Raw genomic sequence first — 20910 nt, 5'->3', positions numbered from 1 at the left:
AACTCTCCACATCTGGCAGGGGTTGTTGTCAGTGAGGAAGCCCTCTATCTGCCTCCTGTAGGCCTCCTTGGCCTGTTCGATGCCCCTCCGCAGGTTGGCTCTGGCAGTGCTATACAGGGAACTGCCTCTCAGCCTGAAGGCTGATTTATGAGTTCTGATCAGAGCCTGTACTTCACTTGTCATCCAAGGTTTTCGGTTAGGAAAAACCTAGATGGTTTTTGTCACTGTCACATTTTCTTAAAACACTTTATGTAGAAAAGGACAGACTGAGTGAACCAATCAGATCAAAACAGTCCTGTAGTAGAGAAGCAAATATCTGGCCATGTTTTAATGACCCAGATGCTTGGAGGGTCTACTGATAGTTAATAGCATGATGAACTATCAGCAGATCCCTCCGAGTGCTTTGAGGGGTCTGCTGCATTGAAATCATTATAAATTATGATTCTGTGTTTAGCATCTACAACATTTTTAATACCATTTTTCTCACTCAGAATTGTGGATAATGCTGGGTGGAGACTCGTACTATCTTATCTTTCACATTCTTGCACTCACACACACACACACACACACACACACACACACACACACACACACACACACACACACACACACACACACACACACACACACACACACACACATCTGCCAAGGATGATCAGGAATCATGTCTACACACACAAAATCCAAACATTGGAATAATTTTTATTTCTCAAATTGCATTTCTCATTCAACACATTAATTAGATTTATACTTTGATTATATTTTGATTAGAGATGATTTACCTCTAGCAAAAGCACATATAGATGACATCTGTTTTAGCACGCTGTATCATTTCTAACATATAAATAAATGAACTGATTCTTACTTGTCTACTCTCTCAGGGCTCTCAAAGCACTTTGTAACACATGCATCATTCACTCAGGGATATTTGGCCTGCAGACTGGAGCAGATGATTCGTCTCGATGACCTGACCTGAAAGTTTCTATAAACACTTTCTCATGATTATTTCATGTTGGCTTAAAATAAAAATATCTACCTCTGCTTGTACTGTAAATCCTTGTTAAAAACATACCTGGCAACACAATGGACAATGCCAAACAACAATACCTTGTGTAACTGGGGCAACTCAGGGTTGAGTATCTTGCCCAAAGACACTTTAAGATGCAGACTGGAGGGACTAATCCAACAACCTTCAGAAAGGTGGACAGCCTGTCATGGCTGGCAGGTACACAGACGTACCTAATTAAGTGTCCACAATTTCTCTGATCATTAATGGGAGCACTGCTGTTAATGGGTGTGGCTAGTAACTGTGCTTAAGGCTACTCAGTGAGTGTATAAGCTCAGCTTCAGGACGTAGGCAAATAGAACTAGGCATGCCCCTCTGACATCGGCGTAATTAAGTCCCTAGCAAGTGATATTTAAAGAGTGACTCTTTAAATGGAGAGACGGTCGAGACTTCTTGTACTGGGGTTACTGGGAATTTAACAAGAGCCAGAGAAATTTAAAAAATAAATAAATAATTTTTTTTAGGTGAATTATTTGAAATAAATAAATACAAAAATCTAAAAATGTAAAACATACATCTCATTGGTTGATTTGGTGTGAAAATTCTGCCTCCATGACAAACGGTGTGGGAAAGAATAGGAAGCATAATAATACTTATACTACTACTACTACTAATAATAATAATAACAATAATAATAATAATAATAATAGAGAATTCAGCTGACAGCAACATATAGTGAGATGTATTGCTTTGCAACCAATTACATTTTTTATTTAATTGTTTTTGTTATCACTAGATTGATAATTTCCTGCTTCATCTCTTGTCCTTTTTACAAAAATGTTGCATTTTCCTTTTTATGTTTATCTAGTTTTTTAGGCACGGTGGTTAGCACTGTTGCCGCACAGCAAGAAGGTCCTGAGTTCAATTCCAACATCAGGCCGGGGTCTTTCTGTGTGGAGTTTGCATGTTCTCCCCGTGTTTGCGTGGGTTCCCTCCGGGTACTCCGGCTTCCTTCCACCGTCCAAAGACATGCAGCTTGTGGGGATAGGTTAATTGGATAACCCAAATTGTCACTAGGTGTGAATGTGCAAATGAATGTGAGTGCGAATGGTTGTTTGTCCCTGTGTGTTAGTTAGCCTTGCGATAGACTGGCGACCTGTCCAGGGTGTACCCCGCCTCTCGCCCTATGACAGCTGGGATAGGCTCCAGCGCCCCCCGCGACCCTGAAAAGGATAAGCGGAAGTGAATGGATGGATGGATGGATGGATGGATAGTTTTTTTTTTATTTTTGCACGATCTCATATTATTTGATAAATTGAGTTGCTTCGGGGATGTAACTGACTTTAAAAATCAAATAAAACAAAAACAAAAAAATAAAAACATTTGTTATGTGTTAGGTAAGTGAATGGATGGATGAGCTGACTGAGCCATGAACAGCACTGCTATTTTGAATAAGCACTGGAAGGCTGATAGTCGTGTATGTATGTAATTATAAATGACCATATGCATACAACGTTTTTTTGTTTTTGTTTTTTTTGCGGTTCCTGATTTCGTCAGGAATATTTAAAAATAATGCATCATTTAAAAAAAAAGGGAAAAAAAAGAAAAATACTGCTACTAAAATAAAATAGTGAGAAACAGCGAGATTAAGTCTGTCCAATCGGCTTCTTCTAGATCCAGAATTAAATTAAGCACTATAAGAAAAAATATACCAGTTTATACGTTTTTAACCAGCATGCTACACAACACAAGCCTTTCAATGTTTATTATTTATTTCTAGAATTTAAGGCAGACTACCCAAGAGGCGCTGTTAATCTCTATCCACGCTGACAGGAAGCTCTCTGGCTGTAGCAGATAAGAAGTACACGCACGTGTTTTTATGACTTCACGAGTTTTGGTAACAGATAGCTATTTTTAGACAGAATACGTTGTGAAATCTGCTCTCACTCACGCTTGCGTTTTACTCACTAGAAAACGTCTCCACTTAAACTATTATTCTGAAAAGCGGAAGTTGTTTTTGTTGTTTGATACACAACGCTAATGATTCGTCTCCCTCGTTCACGGTAACTAAAGATGGAGTCGCCAGAAAACCTGCATGGTCCAGCAGTCGGTGTCACGCAGGATGCTACACCAACCACCGTGGACGTGGACACCGCAGTGTTTCTGCTGGGAGCGGGTGTAACAACCCTCACACACCCGCTGCTGTACGTCAAGCTGCTAATACAGGTAGCCGATGTAGCTAGCTAACAGTCATCATAGAGGCTGAATATGAATATACAGCTTCCGTGCTGTTTTTGGAAATATGTCAACTCATGCTTCTATTTACTCATTTAGCTTAGCAGTGAAATGTAATCGCTTGCTGTGGGTTACATTTATAACCGCTATGGGCAGAAGAGTCTATAGTGTTGTCTTGTTTTCCTCATCGATACGAAATTGCGTTTGACTTTTAAATCCGAGCCTCACCTCAAAAATACTGTAAATCTAAGCAGTTATTTCTGCTCCGTCGAACCATTTACAAATGTACTGTTTATACAGGTGGAAAGCTGCAGTCAGCTGAGACTGAAGATGCCACTAATGTTTCTCCCACTAAAACGTCCAGATGAACAGAATAAACTTTTTAGGATTTCCGTACCTGGATGATGCATCAAGACATTCTGTTGTGCTCATTCTGTAAAACCCTCCAAACTTAAAATGAACATCCAGCATTGTTTTAAACACTGAAAATGTATTGCAAAAGCTGGATGACAGGAAAAACTATAAGCCCCGAGTCCTGTAGTCAAAGACTCTGATGGCTCTACTGTGAGGTCCTTTTTCCATTTTCTCCAAATTTTAAACACACTTGACTTGGAACAAGCTACATCTTTATTTTGGGGCCATGCTTTCGTTTACTTAGCCAGATGTTACAACTTGTTAAGGGCTGCAAGCACCCTCTTTTCACTATTTTGAATAATTAGGTATATATATATATATGTGTGTGTGTATGTATGTATGTATGTATATGTATGTATACATAGATATGTATAACTCCCTGCTCCCCCCGCGGGTGGTCTATCCTTCAAGCTCGGATCCTCTACCGGAGGCCACCTCCTTTATCTGCTGGTGGTACATACCGTGCTGGGGCCTGTCCTTCCATGATTTTACGAGAGAGATAATCTCTGAATAATATTTAAATCTATTAGCCAGAACTAACCAACCAAGTCGGTGATGCCATGTGGCACAAGATGGCGCTAAACGTGTTCTGCTTTTGAAAGCAGGTCTCCATAGTGTAAATGAACCTTTACTCTTGTAGTGTTTCATGTCAACTTTAATTAAAGCAATGTGATTTGTTTGGGGCCTCTTTAATGAAGCCAGAATTTCCAGTTCTTAAACATAAAATAGCTTCGATCCACTGCAGATGCTTGTGATGGACGACCTGTCCAACGTGCACCTTGGGTGTCACTCTGTGACAGCTGGGTTGAACTGCATGGACTGATAGTTTTGTGTCACATCTGTAGTTTGAGGATGTGCTTTCAGAGTTTTTACTATGTTTTACTTTATTCAAATCAAGGTTGGTGATTCCATAACTTTTGATAGGACTGTAGACTGTACACCTCACAGTCATTAGATTTCAGCGATCGCCTGTGAAATATTTTTGAACTCATGTGCCCAACAGCTCTCTTCACCATCTGTATTTAAGATTTATTTAAGTTTTTTTCAGTGCAGACTTTATTGTGAACATGCTGTTCTGGCACACTGATGTCCAAAAACGTGGAAATTTTACACTGCTTTTTCTTCTAGCTTGTCATCTGTAAACCACATCACTTAACATGATTGGTCCTTTATTGTGATTTTTGCTTCTAAATAACAGTAAAACAAATTTAGTTGTTCTACACTTTATCTAGTTATTGTTGATTCCGCTTTAATCGTCTTTCAGGCATCAGAGCAGATGACATTGAGGGAGACATGAACCTGCTGGTTCAGGATAAATGTAGATTCAGTAAAATCATAATTCATGTTGGCAGTAATGACACTGATCACATAAATTGGAGGTCACTACAATGAATATTGAATTGGTGTGTAACTTTGCAAAGCAGTGTCAAACTGTGTTTTTTTCTGATTAAATCCTTTGAATTAGATTATCTAATGAACCCACTCTGAGCTAATGCTGAGTTTTCAGATCTTGTGTGTGAAGAAGGTTAGAGAGACAGTGAGCACAACTGGATCTGAAGATGTACTCATCCTTTTGTTCCGTGTTGATTGGAAATCCAGATCCTAACCCAAACCCGGATTCTTTCATCTAACACCGGAAAAATAAGCTAAAGGGTAAAAAACAAAAACAAGCCAGTGTGCAGGTTCACAGTGTGGACAGCATCCCAACATCCCTTTAGTGTCTCTGCTGGAATTTTCAACTGTGAACATCGGAGTTCCAGTCGGCTTAACTGCTTATCTTGCAGAAGACAAAGGGATAAACCCTGAATCTCTTCTTCACCTAATTTGTATACCTCTGTTACAGAATGGCACAGCTTCTCAGGTGACATCTGGCCTCACCCATTGTGACATCCAGTCATGTGGTTGACAACTGATCACCTGATGTCCAGCCACTCTTATCATTCTCTCTCTATCTGTTTGACTTTTCCACATAGCTGATATAAACCAAAGTTTAAACCTCCATCCACCCATTTCCTTCTGCTGATCGAGGCAGCAGCCTAAGCAGAGAAGATCGCACACAAACATTTGTACAGAATACACAGCACACCTACACACTGTATTTAAGAAGTCAGACGTCCTTTTAGATTAGTGGCTCGTTGGTGTCACTCACTCCCACACACGTCACATCTTTTCCACACACACATGAACACTCACTCCAAGGTTGTTTCTGCACAGCTTCTCAGTAAGAGGACTGATTGGAATCATTGTTATAGATTATATTTTCTTATTCATGATATTGGTCAAAGCTACACCTGATTAGACTCTGATCAGCTTTAAGCTATAATTAACTATCAGCAAAAACACATATGTTATGGTTCAACACCTGATTCAGAGTCACACTGCTGCAGTCGCATGCAGACGCTAATCTGCACGGGCCAAATCTGGATCATGTCTGCAAAAATCCAGCCATGAGAATAATTTTCATACTCAACCCATTTCTCATTTGACATATTAGTCAGACGTGTACTTTGTTTTATGTCTTGATTAAGAATAAAGCTGATTTACTATTAGCAAAAGCACATCCAGATAAACTGGTTTTTATTGAGGGTGGCGTTTTTATTCCAAAAGGCAAATTGATGACACGTTGCTGAGATGGTCATCTTTCTTTAATTTCATCTCATTCAGTGTTTACATTTTTTTACTCTTTCATTTTGGCTCATTATGTCTGTTTTTCAAAACCTGAATTGTTCTGTTTGTCACTGATTTAAAATAATGATTTAAATGTATTTTGGTCAGTTCTTTAAGTCGTCCAGTCTGTTCTTGGAAAGCAAACACCTGAAGCTGTAGTTGAAAAAAAGAAAATGGTCATGTAGAGAATCTGTTTAATTGAAACTGCTGTTGTCTCCAGGTGGGACATGAGCCTCTTCCCCCGACTGTGGGCACAACTATGTTTGGAAGGAGAGTTTTATACCTGCCCGGCTTTCTCTCTTATGGTGAGTGAAGTGTGATTAATGGATGACTTATCGTCTAACTGGACAAAGTATGAACGTTTTACAGGACATGAATTTGTTTTCAGCGCAGCATATTGTGAAGGTGGATGGAAAGAGAGGACTTCTTCGTGGCCTCTCACCACGTATTGTATCCAGTGCCATCTCTACTGTGGTGAGGAGCAAAGTTAAACAGGTAAGCAGGAAATGAGATTAAGATGGTACAAATGGTACAACCCTTCTTGCTAAGATGAATAAGCAGATGTTTCTCTATAGCTGGATCCATCAGAGGTGCCTGTATAAGTCATTTGAATTAGCAGTTCTGACAGTGTGACCTCCATCAAGAATCTCTGTGATTCATCTTGAACTTAACATTAAACTGAAAATTGAGACAAATATGTAATTCCCTTTGTTATCTTTAGATTTCAACCTGGACAAGCTGGAGTATTGTATTGATTGTAACTCTTTAAAATCTGAAAGATAAAGAACAAAAGCGGAGCTGCATATGTTCTATATGTTCTATTGCAAAGGCTTATACAGAAGCACAATGATGATAGCCAATGATGAGGGCACGCTCTGTACTTTACACAGAGTGTGGGAACCAAACTGTTAAACAGCTGATATTAGACTTTCCTTACCAGCCTTCGTATTAAAAACGAATACGTATAAACACTACACTCTGACTTTTCCCATACTGCAGTGTTACTGAATTATTACTTTAACATGCTGCTGAATGTTTCACGTCACAGTGTTTCAGATACAGCACAGGGTCACTGTGCTTATATTTATGTGGCCCCAGCAGTGCCATGCTGCAAATAAGATTTTCCCCCTGTGTATTTAAATGCCTCTAAAACAAGAGGCATTTGCCAAGTGTGTGAAGATTACAGGCACTCGTCTGACACTATACTGCACTAACACAACTACAGTTTTATGAAATGAAATCAAATTGTCATTGTTTTCCAAAAACCTGTGGATGGAATTTAAGATGATTAAAACTCGAGACATGCCTGTGGTCTCAATGATCTGTAATTGGCTGAAACAGCTCGAACAGGAAGTGATTTATTTACCGCCACCTTACCGCCTATTATTAAAGCTAAATTAATAATATTCAGTGTTGAATAGAAACCTTGGGTTTTTACCGTTCTCCTGTATGAATCACTAACAGCAAGCTCTCCCAGCTTTGCAGGCTGCTTTTGTCTGGAGGAAAGTCTCCTGAATCAGTGGGATGCCATTTCCAGTGTTTGTGTTCCCTTTTTGTTGTGATGTCCTGACAGAGGACAAGTTATTTCAGGTTTCATGCCAATGTTGTGCTAATGTTTTGGGGTTTTTTTTTTCTTTAAATAATATTTTTAATTTGGTTTTTATTGCTGCTCAGTGTTGTTGTCATTACTGGTTCAGTTTTTGACAAAAGCACATTCAAAGCTTTTTCTCATTCAGTGAATTTTCATAATGATAATAATCCTCTGCTGTCACATTGCTGTAACATATGGATTTTCAGCCAGGGCACAGTTTGATAGCAGAAGTGTTACAATAGGAATCAATTTCAATTCCTTTTTATTATCAATTAATTCATTTTTGCCTTTCATGTAAACATGGTCTGTAATTCACTGTAATCTTGCTGCAGTTTGTAGTCAAAATATTAGTGAAGTTCAAAGGACTTACATGTTGTTTATTTGTTACCAGTTACAAATAAGAACAGCTGATGTGCTTGAATAGGCCTTTGAGAAATGACAGGCAGTAAAGTGTAATCACTGTGCTCACGCATATGATTTTATTTAAAACATGCATAAGAATTTGTGGTTCTGCAAAAATAAACTTGGGTTTTTAAGTGATTGTGCAGGTGGAGCTGTAGATGATTGACGTTGTCGATGAATGTTATGTTCTTTAAATATCTGATTACACAATAGTGTGTTTTGAAGGGTAATCGGAGTTCTTTGTTCAGCAGATAGACGTCCTGTTTAAGAACGGCGACCAGCAGAATTCACTCAGGAAAGTGGTCAAAGAGGTGAGACAACTCTGTGAGGGCTGTTCTTCACTTCTTTCATTTAGAGTGTAGCTGAAGTGATGTACAAATGTTTCCTTATTCATAAGTTGTGAAAAAGACAGAATACGATGATTTGAAAATCATTTAAGCCCTAAATTTAAAGGGTAAATAGTTCAATGATGATCAGTATCAAATGCTGTAACTGATAGATTTGGTTTTATTTGAAAACAATATTGGATCCTTTTTGATTAATCAATGCATTTCCAGAAAATTGTTAGGGCACAGCGTAAAACCTGAAATGTGGTATCATGCCACAAAATAAAAACCTTGCAAAACATCTTAGAACTAGTTACTACAAGTTTTCCACTACTTCCTACTGGACCTGGTTTTTAAGGTTTCCCATTGGTTTCCCAATTTGCAAATTAATGATCAAGAAAAATGACCTCAACGCCCATTGTCCATCAGTAGTGCTAATTATAGTCATTATAAAAACATGTAATATTTATAACTTTATACTGTTTATATATGGGGAAACCTGCCGTCATTTGCAGGACCGTAAATGGACCAAAAGCGAGTTGGACCTCCTTTTGCCTTCAGAATTGTCTTAATTCTTCATGGCAGATTTTCAACCAGGTCCTGAAAGGATTCATCAGAGATTATGTTCCTTAAAAAATGCCAAAAAGTGTCTAGAAACAACCTTCATCCCTAAAATACTTTTTTGAGAAACAAAATGTTGGTAGGGACCAGAAATTGTGCATAATTCCTGTTAGGAAGTTCTTATATTTTCCCTGGAATTTCTCTGGGCAAATTTGAGACAGGCAAGTGGTGATCAAGTGAAAAATCTGGAAAGCAGAGGATATTTGTAGACATTGTCTTGCTATTTCTGGCTTTGAAAAACATTCTCTTTACATTGCTTTGTCTCCCAGACCTCACATGAGATGATCATCCAGTGCCTGTCCAGAGTAGCCACCCATCCTTTTCATGGTATGTCAGCAACAGGAAATGTTTATTCTGCCATGAAACATTTCTTTTGAGTAAATAAAAAAAGCTATGCAGAGATTAGTAAAATAAAATAGTGCTGCAGTCACCTTACAGGAAGAGATTTCCTGGTTTGAACTCCAGCTCCTGAGCTTCCAATGGGTTCTGTGGCTCCGCCCACAATCTAAAGAGACGCATGTTTGTGAGTCTAAAGTGAATGTAGGTCTGAGGTAGATAAAGTGCTCAAAGTTTATAGAACAAAGCACTCTGTCAACATATGATTAAAATGTGACTGTATTCTAAATAAATGTGTGTCGTCAGTATAACTAAAAAAAGTACTGTGTTCTTTTTCTGTTGTTTTTAACTACTGATTAAGTAATTTTAATTGAATTCTGTCTTTACTGCGTGCTTTGAAAATTTGTAACTCCTTTTAATACCTGATTGTGAACAGTGGCCTAAAATGTGAAGGTAGTGATTTGAGTCGTCACATGAAGCAGGAATCTCATGTTGGACTAACAGACTTGTTTACATATTGAACTATTCTGAGGCATCAATCTTTGTTTGCAGTTTACAGTATGTAGCATGTTCCCAGTCCTCATGAAAGTGTTATGTTGTCTGAATGAAATGATCTGATAAACCTTTCTGCATTGGCAGTTATGTCGGTACGCTGCATGGCTCAGTTTGTTGGCAGAGAAGTCAAGTATGGGTAAGACTTTGGTTTATACATAAATTTCATACAAGTGTTTTGTAGATGAAGAAAGTGGATTAAAAGAAACATTCTACACTCACATCTACATAAAAACGCAAGATGATATTAAAGGTCTGTCTGATTTTTAGTGGGATGCTCAGCTGTATGGTCAAGATTTTCAAGGAGGAAGGAGTTGCTGGCTTCTATGTGTGAGTCATGCTTTTATTAGTACAGTCTGTCCTGCTCAGATATCGTGATCTTTCACCTCCAACCATCATAGCAGTGTTTGTGTGTTTGCAGTGGTCTCATACCGCATGTCCTGGGAGAGGTTCTGTTTCTGTGGTGTTGTAATCTCCTGGCTCACTTTATTAACACCTATGCTGTGGATGAAAGTGTAAGTCTGTCACCTTTACCTATTTCAACAAGCTTTGACAATAAATATAATTTTATAATAGTACTGTATTTTTATTAGGAAAACTATTGTATGTTCTAGGTGGGCACTTGAAGAGCATGTTCAACACCCGCTCTACCTCCTGAGCCACGCCCACCTTTGAGGTTGTGCCTCAGAAGGTAGAGCGCCCTTATTTTCCACAAAGCAAAAAACCAGAATTTAAAATGTAGTCAAAATGCAAAAATTAGATAACATTAAGTGGCTCAAGTGTAATGGACAGTGCAGTGCAGTAAGGGGGATTAAACAATGAGAGGTTGCACACTTGACAGATTAACAGATGAATCTCTGTATTATACGTATTATCCTGTTCATGTGGTATCAAAGATTTCCTGTGTACATTCAAAAACATACCGTAAGAGCTACAATGTGACAAACAAAAGAGCTCTCATGCAACTGTAAAATTCCTGTCATAATTTAAAATCTGTTAATATAATCCAATTTGTATCCCTTCAACAAAATAAGACCAGATTCCTGTCAACAGAGCAAAGGCCCGGAAGTACACCAGAATATTATAACACTTAATTTAGAAAGAAATCTAAACTTTATATAAATGATTGCAAATCTTAGAAATCTATTTGGCCAATGCTGCTAATCATACAAAACACAAAATATTTTCTTAAAGTTGACACTGGCTATCCTGATGTCAAAGTCAAAGTCAAAGTCAACTTTATTGTCAATTCTGCCACATGTACAGGACATACAGAGAATAGAAACTTCGTTACTCTCAATCCCTAGATAAAATAGAAAATGAACATTTAAATATAAGAGTGATTAAAAATGCAAGTAAAATATTTTAAAGTAAAAAAAATTAAATAAAATTAAATAATATAATACAATTTTACATATAACAAGAAAGCTATACAATATACAATATAAGGGTAAATGACATTGAGTGCAAACCAGGCAGAGTAGTGCAAATGGGCAAATAGTGCAAATGGAGATTTAGTAATGTACGGTAAGAGATAGTGTAACAACAAAGTCTTATGAGGTAATGGCAGTCCAATGCTCCACAAAGTGACTGGTAACTGGTGCAGGCCAGTGAGTGAGTCAGAGAGTGTGTGTGTGTGAGTGTGTGTGACAGAGTTCAGTGAGACCGTGGAGGAGAGAGGGGAGAGGGGGCAGAATCGGGAGGGAGTTAAGCTTCCTGACAGCCTGATGGATGAAGCTGTCCTTCAGCCTGCTGGTCCTGGCCTGGAGACTCCGCAGTCTCCTCCCCGACGGCAGCAGCTTGAAGAAGCTTTGCATTGGGTGCGTGGGATCAGCCGCTATGCAAAGGGCTTTTTTAGTGAGACGGGTGCTGTAAATGTCCTGGAGGGAGGGGAGAGAGACACCAATGATCCTCTCTGCAGCTCTCACTATGCGTTGGAGGGTTCTATGACAGGACGCATTGCAGGCTCCAAACCACACAGTGATGAGATAGACGCGACAAAGTCTTACAAAAACACTGCAACTTACAGGACGAAAAACACGAAAAAGTAGTTTGTTCGGGAGAGAGAGAAGCCGCTGCGTGTGCACGCGCCGCCATCGCCATCAAACTGTGTGATGTGATAATGGACTTGCACTTATATAGTGCTTTTCTGCTCCACTTGGCCCATTTACACACACACACAATCTTACAAGTACATTTTTCTATGTCTGAGTGCTTTCTATAGAAAAATATATTTTTGACATCTGACGTTATTAGCCATTTCAGGGTCAAAACTCTTCTTTAAAGAGTTAAAAATGGTCTTTTATCTTCTATAAAATGATAGGTTTGGCTGTTCTCCCAGATGTTCCAATAAAATTTAACACTGAGGCATCCATGAAAAAGAGGATTCACAAGGTTCAAAGAAAGTTATCTCACTGAAAATGATATGCCATGTTCTGACTGAAGGATTTATAAAAAGTTAAACATAAAATTAAGCTAAAAGTTGTAGCTCTGCTATCACTATGAATATAATACAAGAAACAAAACATTCTCATCTTAATGTAACAGTTGAAGTCTTTAGTTAGTCGAGTGGTTCAGGGGGTTGGGAAGCTCATCTTGTAACCGGAAGGTTGCAAGTCTTGGTCGTATTGGTCGTTGTGTCCTTGGGCAAGACACTTCACCTACCACCTACTGGTGTTGGCCAGAGTGGCCGATGGCGCGATATAGCTGCCTTGCTTCTGCCCCAGGGCAGCTGTGGCTAAAACTGTAGCTTGCCTCCACCAGTGTGTGAATGTGAGAGTGAATGAATAGTGGAATTGTAAAGCGCTTTGAGGGTCTGGAAAAGCGCTATATAAATGCAATCCATTATTAGTCTGAGTCCTTTTTTTTTCTTTTCTTTTCTTTTTTTAAAATTTCAACATTCAAATATTTGGCGTCTAGCGGACTGTGAGCCCATGGATTCTAATTACATCGTAAGGTTTTAAAAACTGAGCTTAAAAATGCAGTGCACATGAATAGTGCTAATAAAAAAGCAGAGAGGCCTACAGTGAACATAGATTATTTTTAAGGGGTTTTTAGTATTGTTTGTATTAAAACAAAATACAAAGCATTACAATACATGAAAAAGACAACAGCATTAAAGAAGGAGGAGTTTGGACCCAGAAGCAGGGTTGTTACATCATCACTTAACAAGTGGATAGTCTCATAGACAAAAAGCTAAGCTAGTGTTTATGGCAGAGGTATTATTATCATCATCACCAGCTAGACAAAAGCCTGGGCTAGGCTAATGACAAAGTTGCCTTATTGCAAATAAACAACATACAGAAGAGACACACTTGATACATGCAGACCATTAAGCAGTGTTGGAACACACTGTGGTACCATACACTCGAAAGCATCAGTTGAACAGAAAGTAGTGTGATGGTACAAGAATGGTGAGAAAAAGGTGATTAACAATGGAAGAGAGACAGACCTTCATATAAATGTCGGTCTGTCCTACAGAGAAACTGCAAAGAAAGTCAAGGTGTCAGTGAGTCCAGTTTCCTTCAGCATCCAAAGGCTCAGAAACAAACTGTGACAGGAAGAGGTCTGCAGACCCAAAGATACGACTGAATCAGAGGACAAGTTTCTGAGAGTTAACAGCTGTGTTATAGGCGGCTCACAGGACAACAGCTTCAAGCACAGCTTAATAGTGGTCGTAGTAAGCAAGTCTCAGTTTCAGCTGTGAAGAGAAGACTTTGAGCTGCAGGTTTGACAGGACGAGTTGCAGCAAGAAAGCCAGACGTCAGAATAAGACAAAGAGGCTTGGCTGGGCCATGAAACACCACCATTGGACTACTGAAGACTGGAAGAAGGTATTATGGACTGATGGATCAACATTTGAAACCTTGTGTTCATCACACAGGATCTTTGTGGTCGAGTAGGTAAAGGATGGTTCCACAGTGTGTGGTGTCAACTGTCAAACATGGAGGAGGAAGTGTGATGGTCTGGGGCTGTTTGCTGGTCGGTGACTTGTGCAGAGTGAGAGGCTCCCTGAACCAAAACACGTACCACAGCATTGTGCAGCACCATGCAGGACCCTCTGGTATGCACCTAGTTGGTCAAGGCTTCATCCTACAGCAACATAAAGACCCAAAACATAGATCCAAGCTGTGCCAGAACTACCTCAGGAACAAAGAACAAGGTGGTGAGCTTGAAAACATGGAGTGTCCAGCACAGTCTCCAGACTTAAACCCCATCGAGCTGGTTTGAACTGGACAGAAGAGTGAAAGCAAAGCAACCTACAAGGTCCACGTTTATGGGAACTTCTGCTACAGATATGGGAGAATATTTGATTTCTATTGTAGAAAGAAGCCACGACTGTCTTCAGCTGTTATATCTGCCAAAGGAGGCTACTCTGATGGGTCAAAGGTTAGAATACACTTTGGTCTATAAACTGATTCCATGATTTCTTTTTTAACTCCAATTACTTATTTGTGCTATGCTTTCATTTCAGAGTTCAATCAGACAATAAACTGCGTAATTTTCAATAAAGAAATTGAAAATGTGGTGTTCTAAAACTTGTTACTGGTAGTTTATGAGGATTGCTGTGAAATTTTAGCTTCATATACTAGTTGTCTTTTGCATTTTACCAGATAGGTTTATTTTTTTAATTACCCATTACTCAGACATTTTTATATATGTCTCCTATAATACATACAGTACATCTGGAAAGTATTCACAGAGCTTCATTTGTTCCACATTTTGTCATGTTACAGCCCTATTCATTGTTCACTGCAAAATGTTAAATACAATAACCTATAAAAGCAATTGCTTGGAATTCTTGCAAATTTATATTCATAAAGAGAAAAATATAACAAGTACTTAAATATTCACAGCCTTTGCTTAATACTTGAAACACCTTTGGCAGCAATTACAGCCTCATGCCTCTTTGAGAGTGATGCTACAAGCTTTGCATACCTATTTTTGGGCAGCTTATTTCCCATTCTCCTTTGTGGAACCTCAGCTGGGGAGCAGCAGTGCACAGCCATTTCTCTCCAGAGGGTTTCAGGCAGATTTCAGTCTGGGCTCTGGCAGGGCCAGACATTCACACAGTAGTCAGGCAGGTTCTCATGTGTCTTTTACTGAGGAGTTGGCTTCACCCTGGCTACTTGGAGTACAGGAATGGTTGTTTCTGAAAGCTTCTCCTCTCTCCACAGAGCAATGCTGGGAGCTCTTTACTAGAGTGCCCATCGGGTACTTGGGTACCTCCCGAATAAGGCTCTTTTACCCAGATCATGTAGATTGACATGGTCAGACAGTTCTGGTGGTTCCAAATGTCCTCCATTTACGGACGATGGAGGCCACTGTGTTCATTAGAACCTTCAGTGCTGCAGAAATCTTTCTGTAGCCACCCTCAGATCTGTGCCATGATACAATCCTGCCCCTGAGGTCAATTCCTTGGTCTTTATTGATTACAAAATCATCCAGTGATCTACAGTGTCTGGGTACCATGCACATGTTCATATGTCTTATCAATATTTCATTCCTCTGCAGCCCATCCTGTGAGAGTGGTGGTCCCACAGTAAACCCACTTAGCTTTTTCATGCTGATCCTTGCCAGGCTGTGAGCTCAGGCTTGGCCAGCAGACGTTCACCCATAAGCCTCTATCCTGTTCCTGGTGGCAGGGTAGGATCCCCGCTGACCCTGTCCCGAGCAGGCTACATTGGACCTTTGATTTATTATACTGCGTAGGGTGTCTGGCTCCTCACCCAGGACCAGTTTGATTTCGAAGACCCTACCAGTAGCAAATTGCACTTGACAACAAAGCTTCTGGGATTACTGGAGCACACAAACCCATCACCCTCACACACCAAAAACGAAAATGATGAATGAAAGAAAACTCATCATTTAATACCGGTGTTTCAGAGACACTTGTATATGCTTACATGGTAATTTGTTGTTTATTATACAAACAATTGTAACTATTGAACTTTAAGTGCATTAGTTTTAGTTTCTGGAAACATGTAAATTCATTCAATAACATTTCCCCCTCTCTTTACATTTCTTTGCAGTTCAGTCAGGCCTCTGCAGTGAGAAGCTACACTAAATTTGTGATGGGCGTAAGTTCTCTCTTCAGACCATGAAAGGTTTCTCCTGTATGTCATAATTCAGTAATAATGCAGTGTGCGTTTTGTGCCTCATTAGATTGCAGTAAGTGTCCTTACATATCCATTCATGCTGGTTGCTGATCTTATGGTGGTAAACAATTGTGGGTGAGTCATTAAGCTAAACACAGTTATGAACTTAAAATGTAATATTGATTTAAACCTGATGCCATAGACTCTTTCAAGGTTTATAATTAGCTTTTTATCGCACTCATATTAAATGGTTTCAGCGATTGTTTTTTTCTCTCACCAACTTGAAACATGATGCTGTGATTGCAGGTCTGTGGAATACAAAAGAATAAAAAGACAAAAGTTGCACAAACCTTCTGGAAAAGGTTAAATTTAGTCAACAAAGATTAGAGAAACTGGAGCTCATATCATTTATAACTTTTTAAGGGTAATTTCAATCAGATGGCAGTTGGATTCCTGATCTCATAGATTTTTTTCATACAATGATTAAAAACAAAGTGGTGAAATTCTAAATGAGGAACTTCCTGTTTTTCATATGACTGCCACATACATGTTTTCTAGCAGCTTAGATTTATATATATATACTACGAAGGAAGGGCTTTAGTATGTGCTTTCCAGGTTATGTCCAATAATTTCAGCAGAACTGAAGTTGTAGAAATATTTCAAGGACCACTGGTAGACAAAGGACAAGCACCAGTGCTCATAACAAAAGTTAAAGTTTTAAATATGTTTACAGATTCCTCCATGAACTGCTCTTGTGTTACCATGTAGGCATTGATTGGAGTCTGACAGCATTTCCAAATCACTAAAGATCTCGAAATCTGACTAATGTGAAGCTCATACAATAAATGGTTCATCATTTTCACACTTGAAGTTTGTCTCCAGAACAGGGGCTTTTTGTGCTACATTAAAGTCTTTATTATGTTTACAGTAAATATGCTTTTAATATTTTTTTGCAAAATAATCGCTGATGCTTCAGTCTGACTGCTGAGCTTTGTCTTGTCAGACTGGCTGCAGGACTTCCTCCTCTGTCGCCCGTCTTTAGCTCCTGGCTGCACTGCTGGAATCACCTGAGCAACAAGGTACACTCACTATGTCACATGGCATTTGATTCCTTAATGCCATTTTATTATTCCATGACCAATTCACTGGAACTCAAGATAGAGGTAATAGAGATGCTGATGGATGCAGAAGCTTCAGGAATGTTCAAATTAACAATCTGTAAAAGAAGGAATGCACTGGCTGGTTCAGCAACACCAAAAGGCCTGAAATACCACAGAAGACAACTGAAGAGGCAGAATTCTTCCTTAGATCAGAAAAAACATTCACAGTATGTAGCCATGTCAAGAAAGGAGGTAGTCGGTCTATCACTGTCAAAATCTATAATCAAGAAACACCTTTGTGAAGGTAAATGCAGAGGGTTCACAAAAAAGTGGAAACCACTTGTACACTACAGTAGGATAGTGGAGAGTAAGCAGGACACTGCCTGTCAAATAGGGTGGAGGTAGTGATGCAGCATGTGCATGTATGGATGCCAAGGGAACAGGTCACTTGCTGATAGAAGTAGCAGGATGAACTGCGACGTGTACAGGCCTATGCTCTCTGCTCAGGCAAAGCATACTGCAAAAGCCAGTCAGAAGACCAGAGCTGGAGTTCCCCAGTGCACTATATATTTTCTTATATTCCTTGTCTTTGTCTCCCTCACGCCAGGGTCACCTCTTTAGAGGATCCAGTTTCTTTTTCCGCCGAGTGCCCTTGACCTCCATCGAGGACTAACATGGTCATCGCCACCACCTGCTGGGATGTTCTTCACCTCCTGCTCAGAAACATTTTCCAAAGATATTGATCCTTCCTTTGTCATCAGCCTGCTGTATCCATCCAGACAGCCACGTGTAGCTGGAGCAGCAGAACCTTTTTTGAAGTATGAGAAGCACATTCATTGTTATGATTATACCAGCTTCTACTCCTTTCCTCCCTACTTCCAAACAATGCACCAACTATGGGCACCGTTTTGTTGCTGAGACTCACAAAGACATTTTAGAAATGATTCTCACATGAAATGATTTATTTGACTGACTTGCAGTGAGAACAGTACTTCCAAATTGCACCAATATGTTTGTTGGTACCTCTGCTATAGTCTGCAGCACTTTAAATATCTCTGGTTGTTTTAAAACTTGTCATTTTGCTTGATTTTAGATGTTATTAATCCACTCCAGTGTTGCAGCTGAACAGATGATCTGTTTTCAGTTTCTTTGCAATTAAAAACCTCTTTGTCTTTTTCTTGATGTTGCTCTTGCAAACTGAGTAAAGAGGTAATACTATTTTTTTTAAGTAAAAAATATTTTCTTTAAAAGAGGTTGGAGAAATGTATGAAAGTCAAGAAGCTCAAGATATTATATATGCCAGAGTCTAATAAAACGGAGAAATATGATTTTGAAGTTTGTACAATGTTTTCTTTTTTATCAGTCAGCCTTTAAACCTTTAAACCTTCCACTCGAGTGGTTTAAAAACCTGTTAACAGTCTGTTAGTTCTGAAAGCGTCCATGTTCGCTGATACATGTGACTGATAAATGAATTCTGCTTTGTTTGTGACTCTAGTAACAACCCCACCTGCCTGTTTTTATTGATAAAAAATCAAATCTTTGCCACAACAGTGTTCACTTCATATTCAAAATGTGAAATATTATATAAGTTGTATACTGATGCTTTAAGATCCAATCTTAAGCAGTAAATAAGAACATATTGAGGGTTACTAGATATAGAATAGTAGATATAGAATAATAGAATAGTAAAGAATAGTTCATTGCCTGGGCCACTTTTTTAAACATGAATAAATAACTCACCGTTTTTCTAAGGCGACAAGTTTACATACTTTTTGAAGTTCTCTGAACTAATGAGGTTTTACAGTGATGAGCAGATAATCCATAGGTAAGTTTAAATTAACTATTTGGCTTCATTAGCTTTCTAACAGCCTGATATTCTGAGGCTTTGTAATATAAACACTGTAATAAAGGTTGCGAGCTTGAGTGCTACAGAACATCAGAGCTGATAATAAATGACGCCTGTAGTGTTCTCCCAACACAGGACGGCTCTGTTTAAAAAGTCCTAACTTCTGATCAATCAAGACTTTATTCGCCACATGCAGGTTGCCCTGAAGTGAAATGGGACCTGTTCTGTAACTTTTAAAAGGCTCCAGTAACCTGTAGGAGCTATTTAAACTTAGGATGAATATTCAGGGTTTGCTGTTTCACAAATGGTTAAAAAGAGAACGTCTACAATTTAGACTTTGGTGGATATTACAGGATATTTTATTAAAGCAGTTTGGCATGAGCAGAGCAGAAGCAGAGTCAAATAATAATAAATAATAAGCTGTTTGCATCATGGTGTTTCATATCCATATTTTTAATCACAAGCTGGAGAATAATACTCAGACGAGACCCAGACACGGACAATGTCAAGGACTGGAGACTAGTTCGTGACATCGGTCATTCGACCATGGTTCTTCTTAGAAAGAAAATAACTACAACAACAGTGTTTAAGGGTTTCAGCACCTTTGTGTTTTTTGCATTTGACAGTGTTGTGATGGCTGCCTTTACAGCAAAACAGCACTCCTGCTTCCCAAGCTCTTCAAATAGCTGCACAAGCTGTCAAATTGTATTGTTTTGGTTTCAAAGAGACATGAAGCGTTCTTTCCAAAGTCTCACCTGCATCACCCCATTGTGTTCAGAGTGAAGGTAGGGCAGGTAGGTGATCTTTCCGATCCTTTTTGGATTTCCAGTGAGCAGTGGATAGGCAGCAGGTGAGTAGTAGCAGATAGCAGACCAGCTTCAGACAATCTGAGGAAGTAACAGGTTAGCGTGGGGAGTGATCCAAAGCACCGGTGACAGGAGACACAAGGAGCAAAACACTTAGCACAGAAAGTTACGAGGAGTTTAAAGCAAGCATAGAGGCCGATTTAGCAGTACAGAACATCTGACGACCTGGCGAACGTCTGAGGAGGTCCTAAATACATCCAGGGTGACTGCTGCAGATGACCAGGACTATGACAGATGTCACTTTGAGACAGATGCCCTCGATCCGTGTGACAATGATTGAAAAGATTTTAAGGTGCCAAATCTATAAAGTTCTAATCTCAACAGGTTTGTCCAATAAGAAAAGATAGTTTCATAAGAAACTAAATTCACTTCCAGCCCTATTTTATTGAACAAGAAGCGTTTTCACAGGGTTACACATCAGGTCATACTGCTCATTGAACAAAAAACACACAAATCAGGTGTTAAAATGCTAAACCTTGGGTTTTACCTCCACTGAGAAGTGAGGAGCAGCAGTTTTGAAAACTGAGCTGAATGTTAGCGGGAACGAACATCTCCAAAAACGTTGGAGCAGTTTTACACATGGAGTCTGTCTTGTTAGACTGACCAGAAGATTAGATCATTAATTTCTAGACTAGAAAATATTCATTAATATGAATTAATAATTAATTAAATGTTTAATAATAAAATTAACTGATATTTATTTAATTATTTATATATACTTTAATTGATGCCATATTTAATTAATACTTCATGATGTATTTATTTAATTCATTTTGGCACACATGGCCCTCTGTATTTGTCAGCCTGGCTAAAGCTCTGAAAACAAAGCCGGGGTTATTCCCATCTTATC

The 20910-nt window shown here is 39.0% G+C and overlaps 1 protein-coding gene across 4 annotated transcripts; it reads left to right on the top strand.

Annotated features, from left to right (window-relative positions):
• Window positions 1-2808: 2808 nt before the first annotated feature.
• Window positions 2809-18896, top strand: LOC120716291 (mitochondrial carrier homolog 1-like). 4 transcript variants are annotated; one of them, XM_040003762.1, is made up of 13 exons: window positions 2809-2903; window positions 3080-3232; window positions 6543-6627; window positions 6716-6817; window positions 8564-8626; window positions 9532-9589; window positions 10238-10289; window positions 10421-10480; window positions 10572-10665; window positions 16183-16230; window positions 16316-16383; window positions 17252-17327; window positions 17956-18896. In XM_040003762.1, exons 3-13 carry the CDS (start codon window positions 6550-6552, stop codon window positions 18019-18021), a joined length of 765 nt encoding a protein of 254 aa, XP_039859696.1. In that variant the 5' UTR covers window positions 2809-2903; window positions 3080-3232; window positions 6543-6549; the 3' UTR covers window positions 18022-18896. The 4 variants fall into 4 exon arrangements, with proteins under 4 accessions (XP_039859696.1, XP_039859693.1, XP_039859692.1 ...); XM_040003759.1 differs by having other exon boundaries at window positions 2811-2903; window positions 6711-6817; window positions 8567-8626; XM_040003758.1 differs by having other exon boundaries at window positions 2812-2903; window positions 6711-6817.
• The last annotated feature ends 2014 nt before the right edge of the window (window positions 18897-20910 follow it).

Source organism: Simochromis diagramma, unplaced genomic scaffold (genome assembly GCF_900408965.1).
Source record: "Simochromis diagramma unplaced genomic scaffold, fSimDia1.1 OVJJ01000466.1, whole genome shotgun sequence".
NCBI lineage: Eukaryota > Metazoa > Chordata > Actinopteri > Cichliformes > Cichlidae > Simochromis > Simochromis diagramma.
This window is presented reverse-complemented; position numbering and strand designations above follow the sequence as displayed.